At 45.9% G+C, this 15,834-nt stretch overlaps 1 protein-coding gene across 1 annotated transcript; it reads left to right on the top strand.

Annotated features, from left to right (window-relative positions):
* Window positions 1-2,825: 2,825 nt before the first annotated feature.
* LOC117410461 (calcium homeostasis modulator protein 5-like) lies at window positions 2,826-14,220 on the top strand. The gene is made up of 2 exons (XM_034017029.3): window positions 2,826-3,540; window positions 12,797-14,220. Exons 1-2 carry the CDS (start codon window positions 2,998-3,000, stop codon window positions 13,184-13,186), a joined length of 933 nt encoding a protein of 310 aa, XP_033872920.1. The 5' UTR covers window positions 2,826-2,997; the 3' UTR covers window positions 13,187-14,220.
* The last annotated feature ends 1,614 nt before the right edge of the window (window positions 14,221-15,834 follow it).

Here is a 15,834-nt window from a genome sequence, read left to right as displayed (position 1 = left end):
CAGATGAATGCATTCCAGTCCTGGACTTCCACTTCTGGTTGCAAGGGCCATAAACTCCATACAATGCTCAGATTCACAGTCAATTACCTGTGCAGTGATATATTTGCGGATATGGATTGGTGCCCTTTGTCCACTTTTTTTCTTTTGCAGTAAAATATATACCATTTGTTAGATCAACACAATAAATATCCTTTGGTGTTCCATGTGGATGCAGAGCATGACGTCGCAAAGATGCATGACTTCCAAACCTTGCTTTGCAGGTATTGCATTGCAGTGGTTTAACTTGTGTGAAGGGTGTCGTTTTCAAAAATGTATGCAATCTAATACTGTAGTTACAAAAAGTGACTAAAGTATTAATTTATATATGGAGGTAATTTGCAAAGAATAGCCTTATATAACAGAATATACCAGTTCTTCAACCTTCACAAAGCCAAGGAGGTCCAGCCACCCAAACTGTATAACACACAATGAGGAATACTGTAACTTGAATTTGTAATATATTTCAAGGCTGCATGATATATAGGATCCAGTTTGCTTAATGTTAAGGGCGATGCAAACCTATAGACTGTGTCCCCATAATAATTTGTGGTAGAAATATACAAGCAATTAGCCTTTTTTGTAACTACAGGAAAACAAGATCGGAGTCTATAAAAGAGGCCTATCATGATTTTTTTTGTTTGTTTTTTTTCAAGACTATCAATATGGACCTTAAAATCGAGATTACTATCCAACCAGATACCCAGATACTTATAGTTGATAACTATAGTCTCAGTAACTTAAGATAATTCTTTAGTAGCATTTGTCCTTGTAGAAGAAAATAACATAGCTTTTGTCTTACTAGAATTTAAAAGAAGCTTTAGATTAATTAAGGCTTGTTGAATGGAATCAAAATCAGCCTGCAAATTACTGACTGCCAAGGAAGGGGAGGGATTGTATTATTTTGTATATATACATGTATATTGTTATTATTATTGCTGTATTCTGGGTGTATTATTATGGTAGGCTATTGGGTGTAAGTGCTTATTAGTGTAATTATGTGTATTGTTGTTATGGTGATGGGTGTGATTGTTATTTGTGTTGTATAGTGTATGTTCTTATTGTTATTGCTGGGTATGACAGACAGAACAGCTGTCGTCCATTTGTTTATGTTTGTGAGATTGTGTTCACGTGAGAATGGATGTATGATTCATTGATAAAGCCTGTAAGAATGCGTAGTGAATGAAAATCCACGTGCGTGTGTTTCATTGTTCAGGTAAGGTTGGGAGTTATGTAATTATATAATTATAGTTCACGGTGTATTATGCGGAAATGAGTACACTGTATGCGAGCTGAGTAGAAAAGTCGTGTTGGGTGGGGGTTCAGTAAATGTAACAATTACTACAGCGTGATACTCGTTATAGGTTTTGTTTGCTTGGTCACAGGGTCATTTTGTTTTCTGTTTTGTTTAACAGTGTGTTATTCTTTTTGTTTAATGAATAAACGTGAGCGCAACAGCACCCCACAGTTAATTCTCCTGTGTTTACTTACGGTCTGACGTCACCACATCAGCCGTCCGTGACACCTTTTTGTTCTTTTTTGTCCCTTCTATGTTAGCAGTCTCATTTCTGTCCCAGGAGAACCAAAAAACGCTACAATATTAACATTATTTCGTAAATCGACATAATTTTGGAAACCACATTAGGACGATTGAAAAAGCTGCACTACCATACTAAAGACGGAGTAGTGGTTAGGGCTCTGGACTCCTCACCAGAGGGTTGTGGGTTCAATCCCAGGTGAGGGACACTGCTGTTGTACCCTTGAGCAAGGTACTTTACCTAGATTGCTCCAGTAAAAACCCAGCTGTATAAATGGGTAATTGTATGTAAACATAATGTGATATCTTGTAATAATTGTAAGTCGCCCTAGTGTCTGCTAAGAAATGTAATGTGAATGGAAGTCCAGCAAAAGGCTTTGTTGTCAGAGAGGTCACAAATACAGCAGTTGTGCCATACCCAGCCATTATATAGTTATAACAAGTGCAAGTCCTGTTTCTCAGTGAGAGTTCAGACTCAACACAAATACCTCTAATGATTTGTTGGTCAGCTGTTACAGACCACATATTGCTTTGATTCAGTCGTTATTCGGACCCAATGTTTACGCTACGCTCTTTGTTTTGTTTTTTAAATATATTTTATCAACTCTTGTGAAATATCTGTTGAACATGAAAGGTATAGTACTTTCACAGGTTTTCTTACTTTTGCACATTAGCGGCTTGTCCTTACTAATAGCAGATGTGAATGAAAACCAGTGCCCTCAGTTATTTTCCAGTCCTATCTAGGTCAAGACAAAATCAATTACGACTGTTGGGGTAACTTTTTGCTGTCAAGTAGCAATTGCTGAGCTTGTTTGGGCATGTTAATTGGCCAACTGAATTTTAGAAGTGTCCATTACTTAAGCTTTCTTGTACTGGGTAGAAATCCGAGGGCAAGTATAAAAATTAACCTACACAACATTTTATATAACTGTGGTTGTTTTTAAACAGTGACCGTTTTCTAGAGAGGTTTGCCCGATTATTCCTGTTATTTTTTAATATACTTCTCCAACCTTAGAGCCAGTTTTAAGTGGAGACTCTTGCAGCTAATCAGTGAAACTGGGAAAACCACTGAGAAAGAAAAGTAACAAAGGATTTTCATGAAAATGGGTTAGGCTTGTCTGAGTAGTAAGGGGAAGTCTGGATGAATAATTGTACTGCCAGTGTGTGTGTGTGAGAGAGAGAGAGAGAGAGAGAGAGAGAGAGAGAGAGAGAGAGAGAGAGAGAGAGAGAGAGAGAGAGAGGAGGGAGGGGACCACAAAAAAAACAGATGGGGGGAAGAGGCATGGCAAAAACAGATTCTTTGTGGTATCTCTTGCAGAAAGAGAATGCATATTACTTCCATATGATATGAAAGATACATATCTTTTCATTATACAGACTTCTTTAACAATCAGAAGGAGATTTTTTCAAACACTTTCTTAAAAATGGATGGTTTCAACACAGTTGTCAAATTCTTCTTGAATCAGAAGTCAACTATAGGATACAGCTTCATGGCACTCCTAACCGTGGGAGGGGAGCGCATTTTTTCCATGGTTTCTTTCCAGTGCCCGTGCAACAAGAGCCAAAATTTTATTTATGGACTTCTTTTCATTGTGGGACCAGCTCTAGTGCTCTTCATCATTGGCTATTTCGTCAGCTCTAGGACATGGAAGCTCTTCACTGGCTGCTGTCTGAACCCAAGGAAGCTGTGTCCGAGGCGAAACACCTGCTACTGCGTGTACGTCTTTGCACAGATCACGGTGGGGGCTTGCATTCCACCTGTGATGTGGCTCACTGTGGCTTTGCTGAACGGCACCTTCTACGAATGTGCTGTGAGCGGTCTGGAAAATAACCATGTAGTTGACCTGTTCTGCAAGGGTAAAACTGATGAGTGCCGGGTGGAACTGCCAAGGGTGCCCTGTGGAAAATCCAACCTGTCTTCAGCAGACAATCAAGAGCTTCTGCTAAGGCTGCAGGCACAGTCCCAGGTATGGAGCACACGCTCATTCTGTGTACCGGCATTTGACTACATTATTAACCCTTTACTGCCCTGAGTATGTTCTCATACCTGTTTAATGCATAGTTTCTCAATGTCAAAATATATTGGACACTGGGCAGCAAAGGGTTAATTGGTATGAATAAAGGGAACTCATTTCTACAATATGCATAAAATGAAAGAAACTTCTGATAGAATAGCATTTTGTTTAGTTTTATACAGATTTTAAAAGGAGTTTAAAAGTTACGTATGAATGATGTAGTTTATTTTTAATTTGGTGTATGGTTTTAGTTGTTAAAGGTCTTTTTTGTGCCAGCTGATAACATACATTATGCATTTGTCAAATACAACATTTTATCTTGATAATTTATAGATAAATAACTCAGACCTAGATTGACTGCTAGATTAACTTTAGTTTTATTGTGTTTTTATTTCATTAAAAAAATAAAATCTGGAAGTAGAGAATTGAGATGAGCCATCTTGTTTCTAAGAGAGCCCGAGGAGACTGGCTGGTTACTTACTCTTCAGGAATGAAGTTCATTCCTGTGTAGTTAGTAGATATAAACCTAACTATAGCACAATCACATGATCTTCAGATACTTCTTGAACTAGCAGCATTTTTTAAAGGGCACTCAAAAGCTTTGTCTTGTCTACAAGAGAACACTCCCAGACTTGTGTCAGCTTGAAATAGAGCAGCAGCTATTGGCATTTTTGTTTCTGCAATAAAACAGAAAAGCACAGTATGCAGCAGTTCTGGGTCAGTCTGACAGCAGGGGATTTTATAACCAACTCGCTGGTGCTCCAATACAAAATCATTCTAAAGAAACAAATGGCCAGCTGCTTCAACAGGCCAGTCTCATCAAAACACTGTGCTCAGTTTCCACCATTTATTCATTTTTTTATTATCAATTATAATGTACAGAAAAAGCAGAGCAACACCATTTATTTGTAAAAAGAAAAACAAACTTGGAATTTTACAAAACTAGCCAGAATCAACTGATGTTGCGTTTACAATTGCAGTTAACACATTTTGTTTTCGAATTAGCCTTGTTACAAATATTAATTATTATTATTATTACAAATACTACTAGTGCAAATGAATTATTATTATTATTATTATTATTATTATTATTAATAATAATAATAATAATAATAATAATAATAATAATAATAATAATAATAATAATAATAATAATAATAATAATTTGGTATATAAGTACACTATCTAAATTGTTTGTAATTAGTCATAACATTTCGTTCCTTTTAAAAAAAAAAAACCGAAATGACAAGGACCGCAAATTATTTATTTAAAACATAGAACATAACATGTAAAACGCATTTGTGAAACAGACCAACTATAATCAAAAAGTGCAGAGGGGGTTGCACAGATCTTGCCAGACCTGCCGCTATTTCTCGGTATATGTATTTATTTTGTGTTTCAGTTTCACCCCACAACGCTACGACAGCTGTGCTTTCTTGCTCTTCCCAGTTCACGCCGCGGTTGTCAAAAAAAAAAAAAAAAAAAAATGTAAAAAAACAAACAAACAAAAAAACAATTCCGTGTTTTTAAGCTAATCATTGGTACAATCAAAATATTTATTAAATAACAATAAAAACAAACAACAAAAAATACGCTGTGTTAAAGCATGTTTGAAACTAAACCAATAACTAAGTGGTTTACAATAACATAACTGGGAAAAACACAATCCAGAATAGTTTTTGTATAATTGACAGCACTTTTTTAAAAATAATTCTCACCGATATACTCAAATATTACAATATTTCAGTATATCGGTGAGAATTATTTTGTAATACACTTGTGTTTCTTTGACGTCCACCGGCGTCTGCACCTGTTTAACAAAGCAAAAATGTTACCATCAAAAGTTTACATCGCCTAATATATTGATATTTGGGTTATGTACACTTTTGACGACAACTTAATAGTAAAACGTAGATATTTACAAATACTCCCCAATATAAAACAGTTAACAAACTTAAATATTCAGTCGTTCCCTTTCAAGTCGAAAATAACCATCAACATGAGATATTGCCGTCAGGCAGCACCGGTAGGCTGAGCTTTTATAGCAAAGCTGCCGATAGGCCCCCACGCCAGCTGCAGTGTAAGCCCGCCCCCCTGGGAGCTTACTTAACTGCGCGCGTGGGGATGCACTTCCTCTTTTGTCTTCAGCCTTGGTACGGTAGGTAATAGATAACAGAGCGAGCTTGTTAACTGATTGTACTCGATAAGCTTACGCTTGAGAAGCTGGTTAATTACCCCTTCTCTGAGTTTATTTCAGTTACTGTGTTTTAGGATTTATATATTCTTGTTAATATATATATATTTTTCCTTTCGCTTTGCTTCGGCATCGCGTCTTCGTGGTCTCCCGTCTTCCTTTTCTTTGTTATTATTATAATATATAATTATATTATATTTATTATTTGGGTTTTTTGTGTGTATATATATTGTTATATATATTCTTTTTTGTATATTGTTTGGGACGCGTGTTGCGTTGGCCTTAGGCCACGCGCATTTTTGCAGCCTCGGTCTTGCTTAGGCTAGACCGCGTGTGTGTGTGTGTGTGTGTGCGTGCAGACCTGCATTGCAGTCTCCCCCCCCACCGCGGCGCGTTCTACCGCCACGTGGCTGCTATTGAGTATAGCCCCACTGTTCTACACTATACGTAGTGTCTGCTGCAGCGTCCAAACAAAACAAAAAAAAAAAAAAAAAGTTTTTTTCCCATACAGTACTAAGGAAGACGACCACCAAGTGCATTAACTGTTGCCCTTATAAGCAGCACAACACCTTGTCTTTCGAGACTCAGACACAGTACTAGAGCACATAGCGTCTCCGCTTTGCGGGTCAGCTGACGTGGATCGTCTGGTGCAGTACACGCGCTCCGGCGCTTTCGGTGTCAGCGCTTAGGTGCCTGGTGTAGCGCTTCGGCGCGTAGTGCTTGGGCTCAGTGCACGCAACGCACCTGTGCACGCACCTCGACGCTCGGTGCTCGGTGCCTCGGTGCACGCACCTCGACGCTCGGTGCTCGGTGCACGCACCTCGACGCTCGGTGCCTCGGTGCACGCACCTCGACACTCGGTGCTCGGTGCCTCGGTGCACGCACCTCGACGCTCGGTGCCTCGGTGCACGCACCTCGACGCTCGGTGCTCGGTGCCTCGGTGCTCGGTGCCTCGGTGCACGCACCTCGACGCTCGGTGCTCGGTGCACGCACCTCGACGCTCGGTGCACGCACCTCGACGCTCGGTGCCTCGGTGCACGCACCTCGACGCTCGGTGCCTCGGTGCACGCACCTCGACGCTCGGTGCTCGGTGCCTCGGTGTATGCACCTCGACGCTCGGTGCTCGTTGCCTTGGTGCACGCACCTCGACGCTCGGTGCCTCGGTGCACGTACCTCGACGCTCGGTGCCTCGGTGCACGCACCTCGACGCTCGGTGCTCGGTGCACGCACCTTTGGTGCACGCACCTCGACGCTCAGTGCCTTAGTGCACGCACTCGACGTTTGTCTTCAGTGCTTGGTGCACGCGCCTCAACGCACCTTAAAGCTGTTCGCTTGGTGCTCAGTGCTTAACGCTCGGCGCTCCTATTACTGGCACGGTACGCTTGGGCATACAACGTGCTGCACCATGTCATTTCACCGCTGTGTCACCTGTGGGACGAAGTTACCGGCTAATGACCCGCATGAGGACTGCGTGTCCTGTCTGGGGCCGGAGCATGCGGCATCTGCTTTGGCAGACAAAGCCTTTTGCACGTTATGTGCAAGTTTTCAGACGCGCACTCTGCGTCGTAGGGCGAGGAGAGCAGTCGGGGATCGCTCCCCTTCATCTGGGTCGTCACACACCCTTTCCGCCCGCAGCCTTCTTTGGCTTCCCCGCCAGCGAAGCTGCCTTTTTCCAGGAGTTCGCCTTCCCAGGTTACCCCTGGTCAACGATCTCCTGACGTTAGGCGTAAGAGAGACCGCTCCCACAGCCTTTCTGTAAGGCGAGGCCCTTCTCCTCGCGGCGAACGCCCCCGTCAGATCTCGAGATCCCGCTCTAGATCGCCCCGAAGGAGAGGACGTTCCCATTCTCCTCGTCACGACAGGCGAGGTGGTGTAACTGAGCTTACTAGTAAGATGTCTCAGTTTATGGACCTTAAGATGAGGCAGCAATCGTTGCTCATGTCCCTGGCCACAGCTCGGGCCGCAGAGGAGCCAGTCAGACCGGCTGTCAACCAGCCGATCATCCTACCACAACCCCTGTCCGTTCCAGTTGCGCAACAGGACGCATGGGACGTGGATGCTATCTCTCGAGATGCATCAGAGGGTGAGCCTCTCCACGGAGAGGATAGTGTGGAGGCAGAGCTCACGTCCCACCACTCAGAGTCTGAGATGGAGGTAGGCGTGGATGACTCTTTATGGTCCCTAGTAGAGCGGGCGACTCGCCACCTGGGCTTAGAATGGCCTGCCACTGAAGAGCCTAGGCGCTCTCTTTTTGAGTCGCCTTTGGCACAGGGCCAGCAGTCTAGGACGCTTCCGGCCTTCCCAGACTTTGTTAAGGAGGTGCAGTCCACTTGGGGGACTCCAGCCTCCGCCCCGGCAACCTCGCGTAAGGCGGCTGCCTTTACCATGCAAGGTGCGAGTGAAGCGGGTCTGGCGTCATTTCCGCCAGTTGGCGCTGCGTTCGCAGCGTTGGTGAAGTCACCAACACTCTCTGGGTTGGTGAAAGACCCCACCTGTCCTAACAAGCAGTGCAGGATCACCGAGGTGCACCTCAAGAAGGGCTATTCGGCGGCTACAGAGGCAGTTAGGCTGTCCAATCTGGCCAGCCTCCTCTCAGTTTATCAGGCTGCGCTAATAAAGGATCTCCCAGACTACCCTTCGGTGTCTCTGAGAGCAGAGTTGGGGCTAGTTGCCCAGCTGCTGGTCAAGCTAGCCCAGCTTAACGCGCGGGCCCAGGGCAGGAGCATCGCGTCTCTGGTGGTGGCCAGATGACAGCTCTGGCTCTCGCAGGCGAGAGTCCAGGAGCATGACAAAGCTCCCTTGTTGGATGCCCCAATTACACCGGGGCACACATTTGGCCCAGCGGTGGAAGAGATGTTGCAAAGCTCAGCTAAGGCTAGAGAGGCATCACAGCAGTTGGCTACGATATGGCCGCGTAAGCCTTTCCAGGTCAAACGCCCACAAGAACATCAGTGGCGTAGAGCACCACCGCAACACCAGCCGCGTCCAGGGGGTACTAAGACCTCCCCGGCGGATACAGCAGCGCGTGGCCAAATCCCAAGGGGACGACCGCAGCGCACAGGGTGGCGACCTAGAGGAGGCGGCAGACCACGCCCTCGTGGCGCTGGCCAGGCCCCTCGTGAGCGAGCGAAGCCTAAGCAGCCCTGAGAAAACCAGGCAGCCATTAACCCAACCCTATACTGTTCCACAGCTTCTGTTTTGGCAACAATGCACCAGCGATATCTGGGTGCGCAAAACTATACTCACCGGGTACACCCTTCAGTTCCGGTTAAAACCCCCCCCCTTCAGGGGGGTGGTGGTAACTGTGGTGAAGGACGTGGGTCAGTCCTCAGCTCTGAATGTGGAAATACAGGCACTGCTCAGGAAGCGTGCCATTCAACTAGTAGACCCTGCTCTGACCGACCAGGGGTTCTACTCCAAATACTTCCTTGTGCCAAAGAAGGACGGCGGGCTCCGCCCTATTCTAGACCTGCGTGTACTGAACAAATACCTACGGGTGTTGTCGTTCAAGATGCTCACGCACAGGCACATTGTCCAGTCTGTCCGGCAGGGCGACTGGTTTACCACCATAGATCTGACAGATGCGTACTTTCACGTTCCCATCTGTCCGGGTCACAGGAAGTATCTACGATTCGCATTCCAGAGCAGGGTCTACGAGTTTTGCGTCCTGCCATTCGGCCTGTCTCTAGCTCCTCGAACCTTTTCGAAGTGTATGGACGCCATTTTAGCTCCTTTGCGGGCTCAAGGCGTCCGACTGCTGAACTATCTGGACGACTGGCTCGTCTGCGCGCAGTCAAAGGAGCAGCTGGCACAGCACACAGTGATGGTTACAGACCATCTCCAGCGGCTAGGTCTGAAGGTCAATCCAGACAAGAGCCGCCTCGTGCCCAGCCAACAGACCGAGTTTTTTGGGTCTGCATCTGGACTCAGTGTCCATGGAAGCGACCCTATCGACACAAAGAGTTGCCTCATTAGAGCGGTGTCTCTCCCTATTCAGGTTGAGAGAAACAGTCAGCATGGAGCTCTGTCAGCGCATGCTGGGGTTGATGGCTGCCGCCTCGCAAGCCCTTCCTTTGGGCTTACTACACCAGAGACCTCTGCAGGCCTGGTTCAATGCCTTCGCGTTGCACCCGCGGAGAGACAAGCACCGCAGGTTGAGGGTATCCCGAACCTGCTGGGAGGCATTACGCTGGTGGAAAGTTCAGTCGAACATCCGCCAGGGCGTGCGCTTGGGTCCCATCTTCCGAAGGGAAGTTATCACAACCGACGCTTCCAACCAAGGTTGGGGAGCAGTCTGGAACGGGACAGGGACCCGTGGAGTGTGGTCAGGACCCTGGAGGTCAGCCCACATCAACGCTCTGGAACTCAGAGCAGTGGACCTCGCCCTTCGGCACTTCTTGCCAGTGCTTCTAGACAAGCACGTGTTAGTGCGGTCAGACAACACCACAGTAGTGGCGTATATCAATCGCCAGGGCGGATTGCGGTCCCCCGGTCTTCACCGGATGGTAACGCGGCTGTTGCTCTGGGCTCAACCGCGTTTAGCCTCTCTGCGTGCAGTTCATCTGCCGGGCAGAGTCAATTACGCAGCGGATCTCCTGTCCAGAGGAGGTCCTCTTGCGGGCGAATGGCGTCTTCACCCTCGGGTGGTAGAGCGCATCTGGGAATGGTTCGGCACAGCGCAAGTCGATCTCTTCGCTTCGCGAGAGACCACGCACTGTCCTCTATGGTTCTCGGTGAAGGACCTCGACAGCCCCCTGGGGGTGGATGCACTGGCTCACGAATGGCCGCCAGGGCTCCTGTATGCCTTTCCACCGATTCCGATGCTCCCCGCCTTCTTGGAGAAGGTCAGGGTAGAGCGAGCGACAGTGATTCTGATCGCTCCTCGGTGGCCTCGGAGAATATGGTTCCCGAGTCTAGTGCAATTACTGCACGGCCGCCCGAGGGAGCTCCCTCTGCGGGCGGACCTGTTGTCCCAAGCTCAAGGAGAGCTTTGGCATCCGAACCCCAAACTCATGCAGTTATGGGCTTGGCCCCTGAGCGGGAGCGCCTGTCAGCCTTAGGGCTTTCGACTGCAGTTATATCGACCATCCAGAGTGCGAGAGCGCCCTCTACTAGGTCGCAGTATGCGTATAAGTGGCAGTTGTTTCAGAGTTGGTGTCTGGCTGAGAGCCACGACCCAGTCTCCTGTCCTATGGCAGTAATATTGCAGTTTCTGCAGAAACTGCTGGATGAAGGGAAATCTCCTTCTACACTTAAAGTGTATTTAGCCGCCATTTCGGCTTGTCATGTACGCATTGACGGTTTATCACCTGGTTGCCATTTTTTGGCATCTCAGTTTCTGAAAGGCGCAAGACGCTTGCGGCCTCCAAGAACGACCAGTTTACCGTCTTGGAGCCTTGATGTGGTGCTAGAAGCCCTTACCAAGGCACCATTTGAGCCTCTCCACAGCGTGGATATGAAGCTCATATCTATTAAGACTGCATTTTTGCTGGCTGTGGTATCAGCAAAACGCGTGAGCGAGTTACATGCACTTTCAGTGCATCCTTCTTGTACTCGTTTTGCAGGAGACGGTTCTAAGGTCTCCATGCGCCCTAATCCGGCCTTTTTACCAAAGGTTATATCCCCGTTCCACATGAACCAGTCAGTCGAGTTGATGGCGTTCCATCCTCCTCCTTTTTCTTCCCCAGAGGAAGAGCGGTTACACATGCTCTGCCCCGTGAGGGCATTGAGGTGTTATATTGACCGTACAAGGACTGTGAGGCAGACAGAACAGTTGTTCATATGCCATGGTTCTAGATCTTTGGGTCAGCCACTGTCTAAACAGCGCCTTTCCCACTGGATAGTGGATGCTATTAAATTAGCGTATGAATCTGCAGGCCTTCCGCCACCAGGGCAGTTGAAGGCGCATTCTACTAGGGGTATGGCGACATCCTGGGCCCTCTTTCGAGGGGTGCCGGTGTCTGATATTTGCGCGGCAGCCAGTTGGGCTACGCCGCATACTTTCATGAGGTTTTACAGGTTAAATGTACTGGATTCCTCTGCTCCACTGTTTGGAGCATCTGTTTTACACTCTATGACGCCTCAGGATGCGGACGTATAGAGTGGTAGATAGCATGGTGTTGACTGTTCCACCTTTAAGACAGGTGTCATTACGAGCATAGACGCTGAGGCGCAGCTCCGCATATGCCTAGATGTACTGCCTACGCAGTTGCGTTATGACTTAAGTCTGTCCTACTGCCGAGAATCCTCCCTCGCGACAGCTAGGGTACACTGTATCCCATGTTGATGGTTATTTTCGACTTGAAAGGGAACGATAGGTTGCGGATGCAACCCCGGTTCCCTGAAAGAGAAAATAACCATCAAGCTGCGAGGTCGCTCCGGTAGCCTTCACGGCCTGAAGAGCAAAAGAGGAAGTGCATCCCCACGCGCGCAGTTAAGTAAGCTCCCAGGGGGGCGGGCTTACACTGCAGCTGGCGTGGGGGCCTATCGGCAGCTTTGCTATAAAAGCTCAGCCTACCGGTGCTGCCTGACGGCAATATCTCATGTTGATGGTTATTTTCTCTTTCAGGGAACCGGGGTTGCATCCGCAACCTATCGTTCTTCTCTTTTTGTGACGCTGCAGCGGCACTGCACCTTCTTCCTGTTTAGATTCCATGGGGGAGGAGCCGAGCGGCACTCACGCCGTGAGCGAGCAGTCCTAAACTCTGGTGAGTTTACACTGCCTTTCCGACGGACCTAAGCTGACTGTAAGCCACGTCTTTAGTTGGCTGTTTTTAGGACAGCTGAGAGTAGGCCGTGTGCGTTTACACTGCAGAAAAAAGACCTGAGACGGCCCAAAGCCATCCTAAAAACGGCCAGTAAATGCACCATAAGGTGCATGTAGGAGCTCCTAAATAAAACTCCTAAGTTCATTTGAACCTTGTAACCGTTTGGTATAAGGAGGTGGGTGTGTGTGTGTGTGTGTGGGAAGATTGTAGGTCAAGAACTCATATTAAATAAGTGTCCTTTTTTCAGATACTGGGCTGGTTGATTGTCTGTATTGCCGCGGTTACGGGATTGATTGGCACCTGTTACAAGAACTGTAGGTCACAAGTGAGCTACCTCCAACTCAAGTTCTGGAGAAAGTACATTGAGAAGGAAAAGGAGCAATTTGACTGCCACGCTACAAAGTATGCTACAAAACTGGCAGACAGAAATCTGAAGAGCTTCTTTGAAAACACAGAACCAGAGGCCTTTCCTTTCCCCAGTCACAGGTCCTGGGAAGAGATCTCCTCCTTGTACACCTTCTGTAAGAGCGAGCAATATTACAGCACCCTGCAGAGGACCGTGGAGAAAGGAAACAAGGACAAAGATGACGAAATGAGGTGTGCACTGGATTTTGTTGATGGGGTAGAAATGATGTGATCGAGAAATGTATTAAAGCATCAGACAGTGCCAGTGGAAGCCTGTTTTGCTTCACTTGAATATATTTTCTATGCATTCATAATGTTATTGGTTGGATCTCAGTGACGGTTCCATGCTTCGGTTGTGTTATTTAGCTTCTAAAATGTGTTATTATTTTAAAACTGTGATTATCCTCCCCTCTTTGAACCATTTCCAAATTGTCGTTGGAAAATTATCAAGTTAAAACTGCTACATTCCAGGCATGATTTGAAATGTTGATATATCTGGACAGGCCAACCAGGTTAATGCAGAATTAATCTGATGTTTTTTTGTTTTGTTTTGTTTTTTTGTATTAACAAATATATAAATCACCAAGGCTAGAGGGGAGAGAACCCCAGTACAAATTCTCTAAAAGACGCCTAACCGTGTTTCCAAAATCTGTTAATAATCCCCTCTTTAGAAAATCATTTTTCATTCTATAGGTCAAAAGTGTACACCGCCTGGTAATACCAATTCATTTTGTGTGTGTGTTGCACTAGTTGTATTTTGTTTTTCAAATCTGGAAGTAAAATGTACTGCCATTGTGATGTGGAGTTGGGGGGGCTAGAGTGCAGGATGCGCTCTATAGCCTGGACGTCGCCGTATTCCACAGCCGACCATGGACGGGAGCTCCCAGGGGGCGGCGCACAATTGGCCGAGCGTCGTCCGGGGGAAGGTAGGGTTAGGTCGGCCAGGGTGTCCTCAGCTCACCACGCACCAGCGGCCCCTGTAGTCTGGCCAGGCGCCTGCGGGCTTGCCTGTAAGCTGTCCAGAGCTGCGTTGTCCTCCGACGCTGTAGCTCTGAGGCGGCTGCACGGTGAGTCTGCAAAGTGTAAAGAAGCGGGCGGCTGACGGCACACGCTTCGGAGGACAGCGTGTGTTCATCTTCGCCCCTCCCGAGTCAGCGCAGGGGTGGTAGTGGTGAGCTGAGCCTAAAAATAATTGGGCATTTCAAATTGGGGAGAAAATAATAAAAACTAATTGGCAACGACTACATTAAAAAAAATAAAATAAAAGTACTGTCATTATGCTGATGCTGTCGTACCAACATGGTTGTGGATGCAGTGTCTAATGTTTGAGATACTTGTGCAGTGCTGTGTCCCTGGTAAGCATGGACACCCCTGGTCACTCCCTCAGTTCTGTGGGCAGATGTTACCATCTTGTTTATTATCCACATCTAGGTCATTAATGTGGATAAGACAGAAGCAGGGGTCTCAGCATAGATCCCTGCAGCACCCCATTATATATATATATAAAGGCCATTCTTGCTTTAAAAAAAAAAAAAATGTTTATGTTCTGGCACAGGGGTGTCAAACTCAGTTTTACCAAGGGCCATATCTTAATTTACCGTTAGATTCGCGGGCCACAAAATACACACCTTTACATATACACATGCACTTTAATATTTGATATAGAAAATGCATGTTTACAGTCACAGTTTTTATATGTATTTGATATATGACTTTTTAATTTAAAACAAATGTTATCTTACTTATTTGCTGCCCTGTGCATTGCGTTCTCATTTACCAGCCAAACCGGCTCTCCCTAAAAGCCCGATGTTTTGAGTCTGACGTCATTTTAGAAGTGGTTAGCAGAAGAAAAAAAAAACAAAACAAGAAAGATCACCAGTCCTGCGCACTGAAGGGATTCGGAAATGACAAGCGTGCCACAAACCTACCTAATGCAGTTAAATTGTTAGTCAGGTCTGCCGTCTGTGATGTTAGCCGATTTGTACACTTGTTTGATTATGTATTAACTACAGCACCACTCCAAGGTTTCTATTATTTTATTTACTTACTCATTCATACTATATTTATCATCAATAACGAGTCTTAAATGTGTTGTATTTTACAATAGGCTATTAGTTTGCATTTTCCTTTTACAATATTATTTAGCTATCTAGTACAGCTATATTATTAAATTTCAATATGTAAAATGCAAGCAATAAAGCGGTGCTACTTCATCAGTTTTTTGGTGCGCATTAAAATAAATTATGCTAATGTAATCTTCAAACCTGAAATACTCTAGTTGCGTGGTGAATAAATAAAGCAATCATACAGAACAATTGTTTGGTGCCAGTATTAATATATATATACCAGAGTACCAGAGTCCCACTGTTTTCTGCCAATTCTGAGCTGATGGCACTGCTGAACATCTTCCGATTGCGAAGGGAAGTAAGCATGATGTGTCTTTCATCTGCTGCAGTAAGTTTCCTTGGCCGACCACTGCGTCTACGGTCCTCAACGTTGCCCATTTCTTTGTGCTTCTTCAAAAGAGCTTGGACAGCACATCTGGAAACCCCTGTCTGCCTTGAAATTTTTGCCTGGGAGAGACCTTGCTGATGCAGTGTAACTACCTTGTGTCTTGTTGCTGTGCTCAGTCTTGCCATGGTGTATGACTTTTGACAATAAACTGTCTTCAGCAACCTCACCTTGTTAGCTGAGTTTGGCTGTTCTTCACCCAGTTTTATTTCTCCTACACAGCTGTTTCTGTTTCAGTTAATGATTGTGTTTCAACCTACATATTGAATTGATGATCTTTAGCACCTGTTTGGCATAATTGTTTAATCATACACCTGACTACATGCCTACAAAATCCCTGACTTTGTACAAGTGTACCTAGAAGAATTG

The sequence above is a fragment of the Acipenser ruthenus genome, chromosome 6 (assembly GCF_902713425.1).
Source record: "Acipenser ruthenus chromosome 6, fAciRut3.2 maternal haplotype, whole genome shotgun sequence".
NCBI lineage: Eukaryota > Metazoa > Chordata > Actinopteri > Acipenseriformes > Acipenseridae > Acipenser > Acipenser ruthenus.
Note: the sequence above shows the minus strand (reverse complement) of the source record. Positions and strands in the feature narration are given on the sequence as shown.